General features: G+C 41.0%; 1 protein-coding gene across 2 annotated transcripts in view; it reads right to left on the bottom strand.

Annotated features, from left to right (window-relative positions):
• PHKA1 (phosphorylase kinase regulatory subunit alpha 1) overlaps positions 1–15,014 on the bottom strand; it is a 141,134-nt gene extending 126,120 nt beyond the window's left edge. The window contains exons 1-3 of one of the 2 annotated variants that reach the window (XM_023202119.2): positions 14,505–15,014; positions 12,799–12,957; positions 5,544–5,591 (exon numbers count right to left, since the gene is read on the bottom strand). In XM_023202119.2, coding sequence (XP_023057887.1) covers positions 5,544–5,591; positions 12,799–12,957; positions 14,505–14,582 — 285 coding nt within the window. In that variant the 5' untranslated portion in view covers positions 14,583–15,014. The remainder of the gene's footprint in view (positions 1–5,543; positions 5,592–12,798; positions 12,958–14,504) is intronic. The other variant, XM_023202120.1, reaches the window with a different exon arrangement.
• Positions 15,015–19,556: the final 4,542 nt, after the last annotated feature.

Genomic DNA, 19,556 nt, shown 5'->3' with positions numbered 1-19,556 from the left:
ATAAAGTTATAATATAATTATTTGGGTATTTTCCAATAAATATATATTATAGGAAAACATTCTTGCTAAAAAATAAAAGGTGAACAAGTTTTGTCTAATTCAAAGCTTGTTTAAAGGTTATGTATAAAACAAGGTAAATACAACCAGGAAACAAAAGAATATGTAAAGAAAGTTATAAGAATAAAGAGGCCGGGTGCAGTGGCTCATACCTGTAATCCCAGCACTTCAGGAGGCCGAGGCAGGCGGATCAGGAGGTCAAGAGATCGAGACCATCCTGGTCAACACGGTGAAACCCTGTCTCTACTAAAAATACACAAAAAATTAGCTGGGTGTGGTGGCATGCACCTGTAGTCCCAGCTACTCCAGAGGCTAAGGCAGGAGAATTGCTTGAATCCGGGAGGTGGAGGTTGCAGTGAGCCGAGATCACGCCACTGCACTCCAGCCTGGCCACAGAGCGAGACTCCGTCTCAAAAAAAAAAAAAGAAAAAGAAAAAGAGGGATGTTCAGGACAAACCAGAAAATCCAAATATTATTATTAAGTTTTGGTTTTGCTTAGGAAAAAAACTGAGGTTAAAAAAAATAAAAATGTTTTTAACTAAGGTTATTATATCCATGTATCTTCCTGTATGTGCTTTTAAAGTCCTTGTGACATTGAGTTAGAGGGCTTTAACTCCTGGGTCTAAAAAGGACATCAAGTCCTGCTAAATCTTAAACACCGACAGCAATTAAAGCCTCATCTTCAGGCCCTGTGGAAGATGCCAATCAAAATAAACTGCACTCCTGAAATACAGGACAAAAAACAGTTAAAGCTATTTGATTCCTCAAGGGCCAGGAACTATCGTGGAAGAGGAGAGCATATAAGATTGTAAAGGCCAATTTTTAAAGATAAAATAAGTTCAGTTTCTCTATAAATGAATCATAAGTGTCAAAGGCACACTGATGCAAAACCAGTATATGGACCCCTGTGTCAGATTAACAAGTTTTTCTTAAAGCATTAACCAACTCCTCCAACTCCTTAATAAAGGTTATAAAAGGCTTATAGAAGTTATATTTTATAATCAAGGTTAAACTTTGTAGATTATTTACAAAATTTTGAAAAACAAATATAATTGGCTTCATGCTGTTTTTATTAGTGCTTCTTGTTTAGAAAATTAAGTCTCTTCTCTCAAAGAATGAAGGTTTTCACTTTTTTTGAAGTCCTTGAATTAGCACTTTGGTTAAACAATGACCTGTAATACTATTTTGTAATATCAAGCATTTTAAACGTTTATATTTGACAAATTTTCCAAAATCAAATTATAAATTATGTCTTTTTCTAACCTAATTAATCCTTTAGGACATTAGGTTCCCTGAAGTCCAAAAATGTCATAATTCGGCTTCTTTAGTATAAAAATTATATGGGAAGCATTGTTAAATATGAAATGTTGTTTGGTTTTCTTTGGACTGTATTTGTATAAATATGTTATTAGTATGTGTTCCAAAATTATGGGAAACTCCTGCAATTCTGAAATAACTTAGTGTACATTATTGGTAATAATCCTAATTGTTATGTTAAAATCATTGTGTGCCACAGAGGTAACAAATTTCTTTGTCAATTGTGTCTTTTGATTATAGCTGCCTTAAAACTTTTTTTTCATTCATGGACAATTGTTGTCTTGTTTTGGTCCTTTTTAGAAGATGGTTTTATAATCAGCTATAAAATTCCAGTAGGTGCTCTTAAATGCAGGTTTCTGATAACTTTTGAAGATTGTGACATCAGAATAGAGGAAAAACTTCCAGGACTCATGGAGAGCTAAAATGTTCATGAGTATCAAGCAGAACAAGAAATAATTGCATGGACTGAACTGATTTTTTTGACTTTTTGCTTAATATGTTTGCTGATCCTTTGTTTTGTTTTTCAGAGTCTTAAAACTTCTCTTTTGAGCTACTGACAGCTTTTAACAGTAGCTCTTTTGAGCTCCTGACAGCTTTTAACAATCCCATAAACAAGATTTGGAGCATATTTGTTTCTGTCTACCTGATTTTCTCCAGAATTTGGAAACTATTTGTGAGTATTCTTAACTTATGGCAATACAGTTATTTGCATAAGTGCAATAAGAATCTGTTTTCATTTGTAACAGGACACAGTTGGAGAAACTGGTAATTTTACCACGTCTTTGACTGGAATGTTATACTTTCCTTTAAAGAATCAGACTTGACTTATGAAGGCAATAAAGCCCTTGGAAAAACTGGCCTCATATTTCATGTACGCAGTCCACGTATAGGGTTTCTGACCCTTGGTAATTTTAAAGAATGTCACTTTCCGACAGGCACAGAAGCCTCAGGTTTATCTTGGAACCTCAAGGGGAGGAGAAAATCACCCAACTCATAGATATTTGATGACATAAATTCATGGCTGGGCCCTGCTTTCAAGAAGTCTTATCTGATGTCTGGGCGTGGTGGCTCATGCCTATAATCACAGCATTTTGGGAGGCTGAGGCGGGTGGATCATGAGGTCAGGAGTTCAAGACCAGCCTGGCCAACATGGTGAAACACCGTCTCTACTGAAAACACAAAAATTAGCCAGGCATGGTGGTGGGCGCCTGTAATCCCAGGTCCTCGGGAGGCTTAGGCAGGAGAATCACTTGAACCCAGGAGGTGGAGGTTGCAGTGAGCTGAGATCGTGCCACTGCACTCTAGCCTGGGTGACACAGCAAGACTCCATCTCAAAAAAAAAAAAAAAAATCTTATCTGAGATTTCTCCTATGGAACAAAGTTCAATCAAAGCCCATTTAAAAGCCTATGTAAAAAATAATTATTCTTGCTGCACTGTGTACAAATAATTAGGCCAAGTATAATAAGCAAACCAGTCCTACCATGATTTGTCTTTAGCAAAAGGGAAACTAGAGAGAGAAAAAATTATATTTCAAAACGACAGTATACCCATTGCTAGATTCTAGTCTTGCCTAATTTTTGTTTCAATTTTTATTAGCTTCTACAGTTTGGATGGAATTCTAATTTTTTTGGCTATAAGCTTTCAAAATAATGTTTTCAATTTTTTTCCTTCTTTTTATTCCCCCATTTTTCCTAATTTGGAGTCACTGAAAATTCAGTTGTGCTTTCTTTAAACCCTGGGAACTGAAGCCAGACAACTCAAACTTCAGGAAAAAATAACAGTAATTGGCCAGCACAGTGGGTTACGCCTGTAATCCCAACACTTTGGGAGGCTGAGGCTGGCAGATCTGTCTTAGATTTCCTGGGTTCACAACAAAAAGCTGAAACTAGAAGTCAGAAGGAAAATACTGTGCAAAGGACAACTGAAATACTTAGTTCCTGAAATTTAAATTTGATAATTAATGCCTCTGATGTATGACAGTAACCGTTATACCTTAAATTTGGTTCCTGAAATTAGTGACCTCAAACATATTTGGTAAAGTAGAAAGTTCAAATATTGGCCAGGCAAGGTGGCTCATGCCTATAATCCTGGCATTTTAGGAGGCCGAGGTGGGAGGATCACTGGAGCCCAGGAGTTTGAGACCAGTCTGGGCAACATAGTGAGATTCTGTCCCTACAAAAAAAATTTTAAAATTCGCAAGGCATGGTGGTGCACACCTGTAGTCCCAGTGATGTGGGAGGCTGAGGTGGGGGGATCACTTGAGCCCAGAGGCCAAGGCTGCAGTGAGTGAGTTATGATCATACCACTGCACTCCAGCCTGAGTGACAAAGTGAGGCCCCTATCTAAAAAGAAAAAAACAAAAGTGCAAATATCTAAATATAAAATAAAGTAGCAAAGATTTTCTATCAATCATATATTTCTATGTACTACTTTCTATCTACTACATATTTCCTTCTACTATAGATATAGACTTCTGTGCCTGTAGGCAGTCACTTTATCAATCTGGGCCTCAATTTCTTCTTCTAATAAAACATAATCTTGATCTCCAGAAAAGCCAGGTCAGATTCGATGTGGAAAAAATGCTTTAAGATCTCCTAGGATAAAACAATTTTTAAAGTAAAAACACTTTTGTATGCAAAAATATCACAGACAAGCCTCAAAAATAAATGATAGACTGCTAAAATATTCGCAATGCATATGACAAAGGACTAATGTCTATAACGTACAAGAACTTTTCAACAGGCAAGAAAGAGAACCTAGAAGATAGGCAAAGGACTTAGCAGACAATTCATCCAAGAGGAAATGCAAATTTTCAATCTACACATAAAAGGATGCTCAACTTCACTGGAGGTAAGGAAAATGCAAATTACTGCAAGGAGATACAAATTCAAGGTTTCTTATCTCCAATCTTAAAATCTAAAACACTTTGAAAAGGTTTTTTCCCCTAAGTTTTGCATTAAAATTCATTTGTTGGCAACACCAGATTCAAATTAAGTCTTTATTTATTCCACTTAGTATGAAATTGCATGCTTCCCTTCAGAGATATTAAAGTTTCTGATTACAGTGCTGTCCTAGACCCGCAGAAGGCATAAGGTAATATATGGTGTATATATACTATACACCATATAATTAAAGGTTGCCAGGAGTATGCACTGTACTGCCTTTTTAAAATCTGAAAAACTTTAAATTCTACAGTTGATGGCCCCAAGGGTTTCAAATGAGGGTGTGTGTGTGCGTGTGTGTGTGTGTGTGTGTGTTTTGTTTACTTATTTTTGAAAATGGGTTTCACTCTGCCACCCAGGCTGGAGTGCAGTGGCACCATCTTGGCTAACTGCAGCCTTGACCTCCCAGGCTCAAGTGATCCTCCCACTTCATCCCCAAGTGGCTGGACTACAGGAGCACACAACCATGTGTGCTAATTTTTTTTTTTTTTTTTTTTTTTTGAGACGGAGTCTCACTCTGTCACCCAGGCTGGAGTGCAGTGGCCGGATCTCAGCTCACTGCAAGCTCCGCCTCCCGGGTTCACGCCATTCTCCTGCCTCAGCCTCCAGAGTAGCTGGGACTACAGGCGCCCGCCAACTCGCCTGGCTAATTTTTTGTATTTTTTAGTAGAGACGGGGTTTCACCGTGTTAGCCAGGATGGTCTCGATCTCCTGACCTCGTGATCCGCCTGTCTCGGCCTCCTAAAGTGCTGCGATTACAGGCTTGAGCCACTGTGCCCGGCCCTAATTTTTATATTTTTTGTAGACAACGTTTCACCATGTTGCCCAGGCTGATCTTAAATTTATGGACTCAAGCAATCCATCCGCTTTGGCCTCCCAGAATGTTGGGATTACAGGCATGAGCCACCAGTGCCTGGCCAAATGAGGGTTTTTAGACCTGTATCATCTTTCTACCCTACATATACAATTGAATGTACAGTAATGATAAAACACGTTGAAAATCATTTGTAGAGGGTGAAAAAAGACTGGAAAGAAACATTCCAGTGGTAATTACATTGTGAGATTATGGGTGACATTCTCCCTCTCCAAATTTTCCAAATTTTCTAAAATTAGTGTGTACTATTTGTGAAACTGAAAGAAAATATAAGCTATAAACATTCCCTAAGGGGTAGAGATACTATTACAATGTGCTTTTATTGGAGAGGAGGGTGTTACCAATACCATACCTGTCTGATCATGCAGTGCAGTAGTCCTCTCATCAGCTTCACTACACTCTGCAGAAATAAATGGAAACAAGACAGTTATAAACATCCCTAGATACAGGAACACTTACTCAGCAACTGCAGTTGGTACATGACCTTTTGAGAACAAGTAACCCTATCCTGTGTTCCTATTTACATGACATTTATAGGTACCCAGAAGAGCAGATTACAGCTAAAAGTGGAATCAAAAGCTATGCTTTATGATTCCTTCAAGTCAAAAAAATCATCCAAGCTCCAACTGGTTTATGTAAAAATAAGCCAACCATCCCATTAGAGGACATTCCACCTGGAGAAAGGGGCAAGACAGCTCAAAAATCCTAAGGCTCTGAGGATATTCTAAAATACATCCTATGGCCTAGAAAGACTTCACTACAACATTGCTTTTATTTTTTCTAAACTAGCCAAGACTTATCTTCAAGAGTCCACAGAAATATTTATCTGGACATGTCCCCTAAAGAATAAAGTGAAGTTCAATTAAGAATAAGTATGAAGGGGATCTGTTCATTTGACTCAATCCTTTTTCCTTGAAATAAAGTCACAAATTCTTAAGTTTCAAGTCATCACTATTTCTCTTACTAGGGCTTGACAATTTAAAGTAGTTTGTTTTCCAATCATAACATCTCAAAATTCTGATCACTGACTATATACTACATGACACTAAGGGCCCAGCAATCGTGGCATGGGTAGGCAATGTGTTTTGGAAGAACATAGCACCAAACAGCTTCTCTATTTCTCCAAAAAGCTTTCTGTTTCACAGTCCAAAAGAAATCCAACCGGGTTACTCCAGGGTATGCTGGCTCAGAGGCAACTTCAGGACAACTCTGAAAACTCATCTACTTGGAAGCCACAGGATTCTGTTATTTCTTCAAAACATATTCAAATGGGACTACAAGCAATAGTCATGATAAGGATAAGTACCTATTAAATTCCAACTCTTTATGAAGCCTTTTATTGAGGGAAAAATAAAAATAAAAATGGTTTCCGTGGGAGAGTCTCCTTTCTTAAGTCATTTCTGTCTATAAATGGTCCCCTCCCCTTACAGATCAAAAGAAATTTTAAAAAGAGAGAAAGAATAGGCAGTGCAGGATCTTGTCACATTTTAAAGACTGAAACATTTATTATAAAGCAAGGAAACTTATTGTAACCCCTACAAGAAGACATCTATATGACTTTGATGCTAATGAAAGAGTCCATCTCTTTAATATACCCTGTTATGGAAAGTATTTAACACAACCTCCTCTGTGGGGAAACTTTATTCAATTCTGATACATGTCACCACATATTCAAAGGTTCCTACCATATTCTGTCTTTTCTCACAGTAGATGAATTAGAATGGGAAGCAGAGGGAGGGGCTTGAATAGTCTTGTCTTTAAATCAATGGCCCACAAGAACTCATTTTTAAAAAACCTATTGACGGCCTCTAGTTGACCAATATAGAACTCAGCATTTATACTATTCTGTAAGAATCCTGGGCTCATGTTATTGGCTTCTTCACTATTTTACTGCCTTAGTCGCTTTTTCTCTTGCAAACCCATCAACTCCCTTTACCACCCAGCCCCACTACTCCCATCTAAATTTTCTTTAAACAGCAAACCTGGGGAATCAAGTGGAGGATCTCAATTAGTGGCCATTATCAGCCATTTTTATCCTCAAGTTCTAACTTCCAAGACAAGATAAAATTAGTAGGAAGCATGGGGCGGTAGGAATGATGGGAGATATCTGTACTTCGTGTTCTCCAAACTAACTGTTTTCTGATCCAGGTGTGCTAGATGTTATTAATTATACATGTACATTCATACACCAGGGCTGCTACCCATACCAAGTGACTCTCCCTCTTGCCTATTCTTTTTGAGGACATAAATTTATATATATCTGTGAACTGACTTTATAAGAATATGTAACTACACGACCATATCTGTGTACTTCTTTCTCTCTACCCCCAGGTATATGTGCAATCAGATATTTATTGAACCTCTATCAGGTTTTGTAGAACATAAAGACAAGGGAGATGGGACAGATATGTTTTAAAAACTAACTACAGCATAGTCCACCCAGCATTTCCTAATTATCCTTTAAAACACAACTCCTCTCTGAAGTCTTCCTTGCCTTGTCCCAGAGAAGTTTAGACATTCCCACCTGTGTGTTCCCACAAAGCTTAGTAGTTATCTCAAATATATAAATCAGTACCTATAGTACCTATCTTAATGTACTGTAACTACTTGCTTATATATCTGTCTTCCCCATCAGACAATGAACTCCCTGAGAAAAAGGGGCAGAGGCCAGGTTCAGAAAACCTTTAAGTCAATGGATGAAGGAAGTTGAATTAAAAAACAAACACATGTCTGCAAGTAACTCTTGAATGGCTTATCAAATAATCGTGTGTGTGTGTGTGTGTGTGTGTGTGTGTGTGTGTGTGTGTGTGGAGGGGTGGGTATGCAAATATGACAAAGTGTTAACAACTAGCGAATTTAGATAGAGTATATGCAAATATGTTTATTTTACCATTCTTGCAACTTTCCTTTAAGTTTGAAATTTTCCATAATAAAAAGTTGAGGGTTACATATAAACATTTTGTCCCATTTTCTTTTTAACATCTATTATAGGGCCTGGCACGTGATGATTACACAGTCTTTTAAATTTAAGAAAATGAAGATATATGTTGAATGGCACAGATGACAAGTGATCTAGAAGTTCCAAGAAAGGACTCCTGAGAAAGAAGTGACCACTGTACAAGTGAGTGGTCTGTGAGGAAGGACAGGGACCACAGAAAAAGTGGGATTGGTGCTAGGCTTTCAAAGGATATTAGTTTAGATTGAAAGGGAACAGGCATGTAGAAGAAGCAGCCCATAAAAATTTTTGCAGGTGGCTATGTCTATAGGCTCCCACGGAGGCAAACATTCAAACAATACTGATTCTGAAGACATAGGACCCAGGTTGCATTCATGGTACCATCAAATTCCAGCTTCATCTCTGGGCCTCAATCCCTTCCCTTGGAAATTGGGGATAATGATACTTGATTCACAGGGTATTGTGAGAATAAAATACTGGTAATTATGGGGAAGTGTGTTGTACAATGGAAAGTATTTATACAAATGTTAGGTATTTTTATTAAGGGATTATTAGAGGAGTAATAAAGACATCAGCCTGGCTAGAACTGGGGGTATAATGGAGGGCACCAGTGTGATATAATATTGAAAAAATAAGCTAGGACCAACCCATAGAGGGCCTTACCTATCAATCCAAAATGTTTGGACTTTACTTGTGGAGAAATGAGGGCCACAGAAAGATTGTTGAGGATGGAAATGACATAATTTAAGTGTGGTTTTCACAGAAGTGTTAGGGGATAAGGGCTTAGACTAAGGTTGAGGCAGAAGGGAAGAGAAAAGAGGGGATAGATTCAAGAGAAATTAAATGAATCAACAGACTTTGGTGTGCATGTATCAAAAGGTAAGAGGGAGAAGTCAAAAATCATTCTAAGGTTAAGTAGCACACTTTAAGCACTGTTTTATAGAGTGCTAGTCCAAGAGATTCTGGAAAGGCTATAAAATTCACTACCATCTTAGACAAAAAAATGCACATTAGTACATCAAAGGCTCTGAGAAATTACAGAGTAAAGACACCTGCTGTTTAACATAGTCTCAAATTTAGTTGGCCTAGTATTCCACAGAAAATACTATGGGAATTACTCCAAGTAATACTGCCTGGGTGGTTGGTAGAATGGAGACAGTAATAACAGAAAAAGAGATTGCTGATGAGTTGCCATTGTTTTGTAGTTTGTTTTTAGTTGGAAAGGTGGGGTTTCAGACGCATTGAGTTTGAGGAGCCGCAGTATATGCAGATGCAACTGATGAGGTGAGAAATGAAAACCTAGGTTTAAAATTGAAGTGAGGTCAGAGATGAAGACTTGAAAGTCATTCTCATAAACGTAATAGTTAAAGTCATGAGAAAAGATGAACAACTACACAAAAAGAACATACCTTAGCACACAGAACTGGAGTGAGGCCCAGAGATAAAGCTGAAATTTGATGGTACCATGAATGCAAAGAGATATCCCTATTTGTCTGCCTATATTTCTATGGGTATGAGACTGCATCTATATGCCTGAGAGAAAGACATTTGTAAAAACATTCATGTGCATAATTCTACTCTCAATCTAGGATATAGTAGTTGCCTAAACCCTTGTCCTTTTTTCATCCAGAATTCTCTTCAATTCTCTGACATTATTTCTCAGAAAGAAACCAAGGTAAGAATTGGAAGGAAGGGTAGAAATAATTAACAATGTTTTGGGAAAAATCCACACAGTAATAGAAAGTTGCAATAGGTGGGAATTTATGAATTTATTGGATATAATCTATGTTCATATTTTGGCCATAACTAGTCATTATTTAACACTGGCTATACATTAGAATCACCCAGGTAGTTTTTAAAAAAATATTGATGCTACTGAGCTCCACTTCCAGAGATTCATATTTAAATTGTTCTAAGCTGTGGTGTAGTAAGGGTATTTCTTAAAAGATTCCCAGGTGGGTGTGCTGATTTGCACCTGTAATCCCAGCACTTTAGGAGGCCGAAGTGGGTGGATCATTTGAGATCAGGAGTTTAAGACCAACCTGGCCAACATGGTGAAACCCCATCTCTACTAAAAATACAAAAAAATTAGTTGGGTGTGGTGACGCGCACCTGTCATCCCAGCTACTGTGGAGCTGAGGCAGGAAAATCACTTGAACCTGGGAGGCAGACATTGCAGTGAGCTGAGATCGCACCATGGCACCCCAACCTGGGCAATAGAGCAAGACTTAGTCTCAAAAAAACAAAACAAAACAAAAGCTTCCCAAAGCTTCCCAAGTGATTCCAAAGTACAGTCAGAGTTTGGAACCACTCATCTAGATCAAGGATAAATCCAGCCCATTGCTATTTTTATAAATTAAGTTTTATTTAAACATAACTACAGTCATTCTTTATATACAGGGTACCCCTGAACAACACAAGTTTGAACTGTGCAGGTCCACTTATATGTGACTTTTTTCCAACCAAACGCAGATCGAAAATACTGTATTCAGGAATGAGAAACCTATGTATATGGAAGGCTGACTTTTCTTATAGATGGGTTCCACAGGGCTGACTACAGAATTTGAGTATGCAGAGATTTGGTTATAAGCAGTCTGTCCTGGAATCCATCCCACACATATACTGAGGGATGACTGCACTGTCTCTGGCTGCATTTGCACCACAATCACAGAGCTGAGTAGTTGGATAGAGACCACATGTGACCTACAACCCTAATGATAAAAATAGTTACTATCTGGCCTTTTACAGAGATGATTTTCTGGTTCCTGATTAACACTGAATCAGGTTTGAGAAAAAAAAATTGAGACCTAATAATAAAAACCTGTTGCAATTCATAATGAAAGTTCATAGAAATTAAAAAATTCCCACAAAATCTCTTCTTTTTGAAAGATGTTTCCCATTGCTATAATGTTTTGAAACATTCCTAATTACTATTAAGGTGGTATGAAAGGTATTTTTTGGCTATGTTGAAAATTATTTAATGGAACGTTAAAATTTTAGAATGTGTAATTCAATATTTCCCTACTATTTCCCCCTTCCTCTGTTAAATTCTTTATAACTGGGCCAAATAAGAAAAAGTGTTAATATTACAGGGAGATAACAGATTTCTTCTAATAGAATTGAAAAAATTGGTCAAATTGTACCAGATATGAAATTCCAATTCTACTGATATTAATTTCTAGTAAAAATAGCAACAAAACACTGAGCTCAAACTAGAAAACACTGAGTAGCATGTAGGATTTGGGGGAGGGGAGTAGGCAGGATTACAGGTGAATTTTTTTAAAACACTCCTCTATATTTTCCGAATTTCTACAATGGTATTATTTTTATAAAAGTCATAAAAGGCTGGGCATGGTGGCTCATGCCTGTAATCCTAGCACTTTGGGAGGCCAAGGCGGGCGGATCACAAGGTCAGGAGATTGAGACCATCCTGGCTAACATGGTGAAACCCCGTCTACTAAAAATACAAAAAATTAGCCAGGCGTGATGGCACGCGCCTGTAGTCCTAGCTACTCGGGAGGCTGAGGCAGGAGAATCGCTTGAACCTGGGAGGCAGAGGTTGCAGTGAGCCAAGATCGCACCACTGCACTCCAGCCTGGGGACAGAGTGAGACTCCATTTCAACAACAACAACAAAAGTCATAAAAATAATGATCTGTACTACCTGGTCTAGAGCAAAACCTTGAACTTTTTTTTTGGTGGACCTATGTATCTCTCAACAATGGCTTGAATGAAGAATAAATGCCTGCCATTGCTAAGGACAACACAGTGCAACCCCATATTACATTGATACTTGTAAAAAAACCAAATATCAATATTCTGATTTATAGATGAAGACTGGAGCTCAGATTGCCTAAGTGTTAAAGAGACCACTGGAGAAAATGGCTGGTATAGAGATAATTTTTCCCACTAATGGAAATGAATGCACATCCGTCTTATAACTGACAACAGAGTACTTCAACTCCTGCGGTAGCCCAGAATATTGTTTTCTTAATATTATTTTCTTGGTTGTTGAAGAGGATGCAGCTCCCTTTGTGTCTCAACAGTTCTATAAAGGATGCTTGTTTACTGAGGGGAAGAGCCTTAAAAGTTGGCTTAAAGGCATCTGCTGACTTTGACCTCATTTTCCCTTGGAGTTGAGAGAGGGAGGAAGCAACAGGCTCTGAAACAGTGGCCACAGCTATAAAAATCAACAAATAAAGTCTTTACTGTGTCTAGTCCACCACAAGGCTTGCTGATTTATGTTATTTACCCTCATACAAATACCACAATTTTTAAAAATGAAGTAAAATAGTAGATACCTGCCCCCAAATGTTTTTCTCAATGAGAATACAGTGGAGACTACAAGATACATTTACTTAGAGAGTTATGCGTTTTAGGAAAGATCCCAGGATAGGATTTTCCACTGTAACAGAACAGACTGTTCCCTCTCCCTCAAATCAGCAAGTTTCAAGTTTCCACTGCAAGAATACCACTTCAGTGCAATACAGGAAAGCTTTTTGGAATATAATTTCAGAAAGATGATGAAAGAGGGAAAGGCAAAATACAGTTATCTTAGCTTTTGGTGGGTTTCGCTTCCTTCAGGCTCCACTCTGCCCCCAACCCCCAATCACACACAGCTCCAGATCTCTTTGTATTTTTATTTTGAGTACCTGCTCCAATTCATAGGCCTTTGCCTTATCCTCATCCCGGTCTGCATTCTTCCGATAGGCCAGGCCCAAACCCCACACAGCCAAGATGCTGTACACGTTATCTCGGACCCAAGCATCTTTCTGATCATAGCTGGCTGGCAGCAAGCCAGTCACTGGATTCTGCAAGGCCAAGAAAAAGAAGGCAGGAAGGTAACCATACAGTGTTAACATTAGGAAATAGAATCTTCCAAATGGGTTTTTTAGGGACTTTGGTCTTTCTTCTACTTCTCCACTCTTGAGTTTTATAACCTCCTCTTCTTCTGACCTATTGCAGGCAAATGCTATCTTCCCACCCTCCCAAGCTTTACTGAGCTATATTTGACACATTAAAAATTGTGGCCGGGCGCGGTGGCTCAAGCCTGTAATCCCAGCACTTTGGGAGGCCGAGACGGGCGGATCACGAGGTCAGGAGATCGAGACCATCCTGGCTAACACGGTGAAACCCTGTCTCTACTAAAATACAAAAAATTAGCCGGGCGTGTTGGCGGGCGCCTGTAGTCCCAGCTACTCGGGAGGCTGAGGCAGGAGAATGGCGTGAACCCGGGAGGCAGAGCTTGCAGTGAGCTGAGATCAGGCCACTGCACTCCAGCCTGGGCGACACAGCGAGACTCCGTCTCAAAAAAAAAAAAATTAAAAAAAAAAAATAATAAATAAAATAAAATAAAAAAATAAAAATTGTGTATATTTAGGGAGTACAATATGATGATTTATGTATTCATTGAGAAATGATAACCACAATGATGTTTATTAACACATCTATCATCTCACAGTTACCTTTTTTTTGGTGTGGTGAGAATACTTAAGATCTACTCTCTTAGCAAATTTCAAGTATACAATACAGTATGATTAACTACAGTCACCATGCTGCTGTACATTAGATCCCCAGAACTTACTCATCTTATAACTGAAACTTTGTGCCCTTTGCAAATGCTATCTTGAATAAGGGGTAAGCAGTGGCTGAAGCCTTTCAAGTCTGAAATGTGGGTATTATTAAAGGCACAATTAAAGGTATTAAGTGCATTTATAATGGGTATTATTAAAAGAAAGTGTTAACTTTCTAGTTAGAAAGAATGAACTAGCGAACTAGCAATGAAAAACCAGCAGAAAGGAGCAGAAAAAAATATAGAACAGTCTATACAAAGTGCTAATAGTCTAGTCTTAAAATGGAAATGTTCCCTTACCTCTTTTATTTGGGGGAAGGGGAAGGAGATGACACACAAACCTGGGTGCGTGTGTTTGTATGTCAATAAACAAGTGACAAGACTTCTCGCAACTCTGCTCCTGGAACCCTGCTATGGCCTGAGTGGAGTTGGAGAGGGGTGCGAAGCCGTGACTGGAAGCTCCTGGCTAAAGGTGCCTGACCTACTCTGTTCCTGGTCCAACACCTACCTTTCCTTCAGGGCCCTTTACCACCTCCCCAGCTAGGGGGCGGGAGAACCTGCTACACACACACACACACACACACACACACACACACACACACACACACGGAGGGGGCGGGAGAACCTACTACAGACACAGATACAGATACACACACACTCACGTGGAGTTCATGCAAGGTCTCCGTCACACACACACACACATACAGAGTTCATCCAAGGTCTCCGTCCAAGCTATGACACGCTACATCCTCGGTCGGTGATTGCGAGCGACACCCCTGCACTTACCTGATGGCACAGGATGGTCTGTTGCACCAGCCGAGCGTAGCCGTCCAGCCGGACCCCGGAGTTACTTCGGCTCCTCATGGCGAGACGTTACTAATCGTCCTCTGAGAAACAGCCCGGGTGCCACCGGAGCCTTCGGTCCCTAAGGAACAAGTATCCAACGCTGCTCCACCCTCGTGGTGGGAGGCCTGAACGCCAGGCGTCGCAGAGCCCTCCCACCGCTCAGGCCTGGCGCCGCGGGTTCCGCGTAGCTCTCCGGACTCCAGCGGCCTCCGGGGCCCACCACTCGCCAGCACTAGCACCGGCCTCCCACGGTCTAGAGCCCCACCGCAGCGCCCCAGTCGCCACTCCTGCCCACTTAGTCCCGTCCGGCCTCCGCGCGTGGCTCCTGCATCCTCGGCTCAACCTCGGGAGACCTCCGCGGCCCACAGCCTCCCGCCCGGCCGCCGCCAACAGGTCAGCGACCGCTGCGCCGCCTGCACCTTGCGGGAGACGCGAACGGTAGGCGGGGCGGGCGCGGCGAGTTCTGGCAGCTGCGCGCTGCGACCCGGGGGCTCGCCCGCCCCGGGGCCGAGAATGTGTCACCGTAGGCAATGTGCTTTCCGAGGTTTATTTTCGAAACACCTCAGATGACTATTTCAGTTTTCCACACTTGCTGTGCACACAGGATGTTGAGGAGGCTCTTCTTTCTTCTACAGGACTAGTTTTATACAGGAACCTACAGTAAACTTCAAAACTGAAAGACACGCTTGTGTTCCAGGTCTAAAGACTTGGATTTCTGGGTCTTTATTGTATTTTAGATTTTGACTTTAAAAGCTCAGATTACACGCCTCACTTCCAGCCAGACCAACCAAACAGGAACTCCCTAGGGTACTTTACTCCTTAGTAACTGGCGAGTTTGCAGGCTTGGGAGGGAGGAGGCAATGGTGCGCTCTGAGGAAGCCAGGGCCCCAGGCGGGGAACAGCTGGGAGCTGGCGGGCCCGGAAGGCGGCGTTGGCAGGACTCGAGCTGAAAGAGATCCTATAACTGCTTTGGATGGCTCCCTCCTGCGCACGTAGGTCACAAGGCTGAGGCAATAAAGATTCAGCTGAAAATAAAGTGGAGAAGGAAGGCTGCATAAGAAGCTTGGAGGCCGCGCGCTGTGGCTCACTCCTGTAATCCTAGCACTTTGGGAGGCCGAGGCGGGTAGATCACCTGAGGTCAGGAGTTCGAGACCAGCCCGGCCACCATGGCGAAACCCTATCTGTACTAGAAATACAAAATTAGCCCGGCATGGTAGCGCGCGCCTGTAATCCCAGCTACTCGGGAGGCTGAGGCGGGAGAATCGCTTGAACCCAGGAGGCAGAGGTTGCAGTGAGCCAAGATCGTGCCACTGCACACTAGCCCAGGCGACAGAGTAAGACTCTGTCTCAAAAAATAAATAAATAAAAATAAAATAATAAAAGCAGCTTGCAATGGCCAGGTGAGGTGGCTCACTCCTGTAATCTCAGCACTTTGGGAGCCTGAGGCGGGCGGATCACTTGAGGTCAGGAGTTCGAGACCAGCCTGGCCAACATGGAGAACCTCCCCCCACCCCATACAAATACAAAAATTAGCCGGGCGTGGTGGCGTGCTCCTGTAGTCCCAGCTACTCGGGAGACTGAGGTAGGATAATTGCTTGAACCCGGGAGGTGGAGGTTGCAGTGAGCCGAGATTGTGCCACTGCACTCCAGCCTGGGAGACAAGAGTGAAACTCCGTTTCAAAAAAAGGCAGCAGCTTGCAGATAACGCTGCTTACTGGCTTCGTGGAATCAGTCTGCAACCAATGGGGCGGCCCGGCCGGGACCCCAGTGCTTTTGCTCGGTTCATCTCCAGCCCCTCCCTCTACCCCCACCTCTTGCTCTCTGCTTATTCAAATCTTGCAAACCTTTCAAGGTTCTGCTTAAGTACCACCTATTCCCTGAATCGCAGGATAAGAGAATTAGACAGATTGACCTCAAGTTCTAAGCCTTCCTTAGCCACCTCATCCAGGCCACGGTGAATTTGCATTTTCGTTTATCTTTTTATTTCTCTCCTCATAAGCTCCCTCAATTCCTCCCCAAAACCTCCGCCCAATTTAGCATAGAGGCAGGCATCTAAGAGGTGACTAGTAATTTGGTAATGATCATGAGGAAGGAGGGAATGCTTAAGAACTCAAATCTGGGACTTTCAGGTTCAACAGCCAGTCAGTGATACAGTTAGATATCGTGACACACTTAGAATTCTCAAGGGTATGCTTTCCATTGCAGTCATTTGCCACGCAAATGCAATAACTGGAAAATAACAAGCCACTTCAAAATCTAGGTGCACAGTGGAAGAAAAAGTCTTTCCACGGAAAGCAAGTGCATCTTGGACTTGCATCTTTTTTTATTTTTATTTTTTTGAGACAGAGTCTCGCTCTGTCGGGCAGGCTGGAGTGCAGTGACGCGATCTCCACTCAATGCAACCTCCACCTTCCGGGTTCAAGCGATTCTCTCCTGCCTCAACCTCCCGAATAGCTGGGATTACAGGCACCTGCCTCCATGCCCGCTAATTTTTGTATTTTTAGTAGAGACGGGGTTTCACCATGTTGAACAGACTGGTCTCGAACTTGGACTAGCATCTGGTTCATCCCTGCTCTGCCCCTAACTCGCTGACATCTTCCCCTCAGCTGTAGCCTCAGAAGTCGTTTCTCTACCCTTGTGGCCCCTTCGAGCTAGAGCCTCTCTTTTTCTTCGCTTCATCATCATTTAAACATGTTTATGAAACATTGAATATTTATATTTATGTTAAATCTTAAATATATTTATATTAAATATTAAAGTAATACACACTAAATAAAACATGGAAAATATAGAAAAGTAAAACAAAGAAAATATTAAAATCACCCATAATTCCTTCACACAAACACCTGTTAATATTTTAATTTATTTTTCCAGCTCTTTTATTTCTTCTGCGTAGACCTTCCCCACTCTCCTTCAAGCTGTTTGCAAGTTTGAGTAGATTAGGTATGGCAAAGGTAGGGTGTCACTACAAAAGACTACTGACTGGCTATCAAGAGGTCTTGCTGGATGGCATTGCCTTGGTGCTTTTTCAACCTCGGTCCAGGCTGGACTTTCAGTCTTGCAGTCTCAGAAACTGGATCTGTTCAGTGTCCCAGAACTAGTCGGAGTCAGTAGGCTGACTCGTGCTGATTACCTCACCGGACCTGACGTATGAAAACCAGGATGCTGGTTGATAATGAGAACTAGAACTATGACACCGTTTATATTGGCCTGACCACCACATTGCCTCCCTTTAATAATGAGCAGCCTCACTAAATACCAGGTGCTGTTTGCTTTGTACACTAACTGTATGAAGTAGGCACTATTGCTAATCCTGTTGGAAAGATGGAGAAACTGACAAGTCTGCTGTGTCCATGTTGGTCTCACTGATTCTCCCTTTTCTACACTTCCATGGCTTACTGACACATTCTTTCCTTACACATGTCAAAATTATCAAATGATTTATAGCCAAGACTTGCCAGTGGAAGGCATTACATTTCGTGAAGGTGATTTTTTCTGTTTGATTCATTGTACATTCACTTTATAGTGTGACTCTCAAATAAAATTATATTTCCAAGTTCCTGAGATAATTTTATTGTTGCTCCCTTATATTACTGAAATTTTTTCATCATACCAATTTTTTAAAATTCAAAAAGTTTAAAACTTCACATTATAAGTGTTTGGACGAACGGAGGCAGGATGGTGCACTTCCGGGTTCTTCTTCACCACCAAGTCTTCCCATGTGTGCGAGAATGCAGCTGAGGCCCGGGAAGGTGCAGATTAATCAGGCATGCACCAGGTGATGTCAATCCGAGGAGACCAAGATTTACCTGGTGGCACCTGCGGAGCGGCCCCCCTCCCCCGACATGCCCGTGCCCTGCCTATTGCCCTTCCACTCCTAGAAAAGTCGCTCCCAGCAGATGCACCGGGGGCGGGCTTTCTCAGCCCCCACTCTTGTAGGGACTGTATTAGAAACTCCACCCCCCAACCCCAGCTCCGGTCCCTGAAGCTAGATGACCAAAGAATAAATTTGCAGTTTTGCTTTTAGCCTTGCCTACTCGCTGGTTCTTTTGTGCCCACTCTGGTGGTCTTAGAAAAACAAATCAATAAGCATTTTACATTTTACATTAATGTCTCTACTAATCTTCCATCTAGTAGATGTTCTACAGTTTGCTTATTCTCATCATAATAAAAAATAATTCCTTTATTATTTAATTTCTTGAAAAAAATAGTCCATACACTATTTCCTTTTCATTATTTCCCATTCACTCTCTTTAAGAATTATTTTTTAAAAATTATACAGGTAACATATGAATGCATTCTCAATGAAAAATTTTGAAATGTTGAAGATTAGACTAAAGTTCCCTATGTCTATCACCCTCTGTCACAGTCCCCTTTATCTCCCTTCCCAAAGGTAACCACCATTATTAGGTTGGTTTGTATGCTTCCAGATTTCTATGGATTTACATATATATGTAGAACTGTATATAAAATATGTAGTGTTGTTTTCTGTGTATTCATTTAATATGAACTGTATTATACCGTACCTACATTTTGCATATTGCTTTATTCACTCAAAATTCTACCATGAAGATCTCATCCTGTTATTACATAGATAGTTACCTCATACACCATGATTTATATAGGCATTCCTTTATTGATAAGCATTTAGTTTGTTTCTCCATTAGAACTCTTGAAAACAGTACTTCAGTAAACATACATATATGTCTTCTTATGAATGCATAGAGGTGTTTGGAAATGTGCATTTTAAATTTTGATATAAGCCGGGCGCGGTGGCTCAAGCCTGTAATCCCAGCACTTTGGGAGGCTGAGACGGGCGGATCACAAGGTCAGGAGATCGAGACCATCCTGGCTAACACGGTGAAACCCCGTCTCTACTAAAAATACAAAAAACTAGCCGGGTGAGGTGGCGGGCGCCTGTAGTCCCAGCTACTCGGGAGGCTGAGGCAGGAGAATGGCATAAACCCGGCAGGCAGAGCTTGCAGTGAGCTG

The sequence above is a fragment of the Piliocolobus tephrosceles genome, chromosome 12 (genome assembly GCF_002776525.5).
Source record: "Piliocolobus tephrosceles isolate RC106 chromosome 12, ASM277652v3, whole genome shotgun sequence".
In the NCBI taxonomy this organism is placed as follows: Eukaryota; Metazoa; Chordata; class Mammalia; order Primates; family Cercopithecidae; genus Piliocolobus; species Piliocolobus tephrosceles.
Note: the sequence above shows the minus strand (reverse complement) of the source record. Positions and strands in the feature narration are given on the sequence as shown.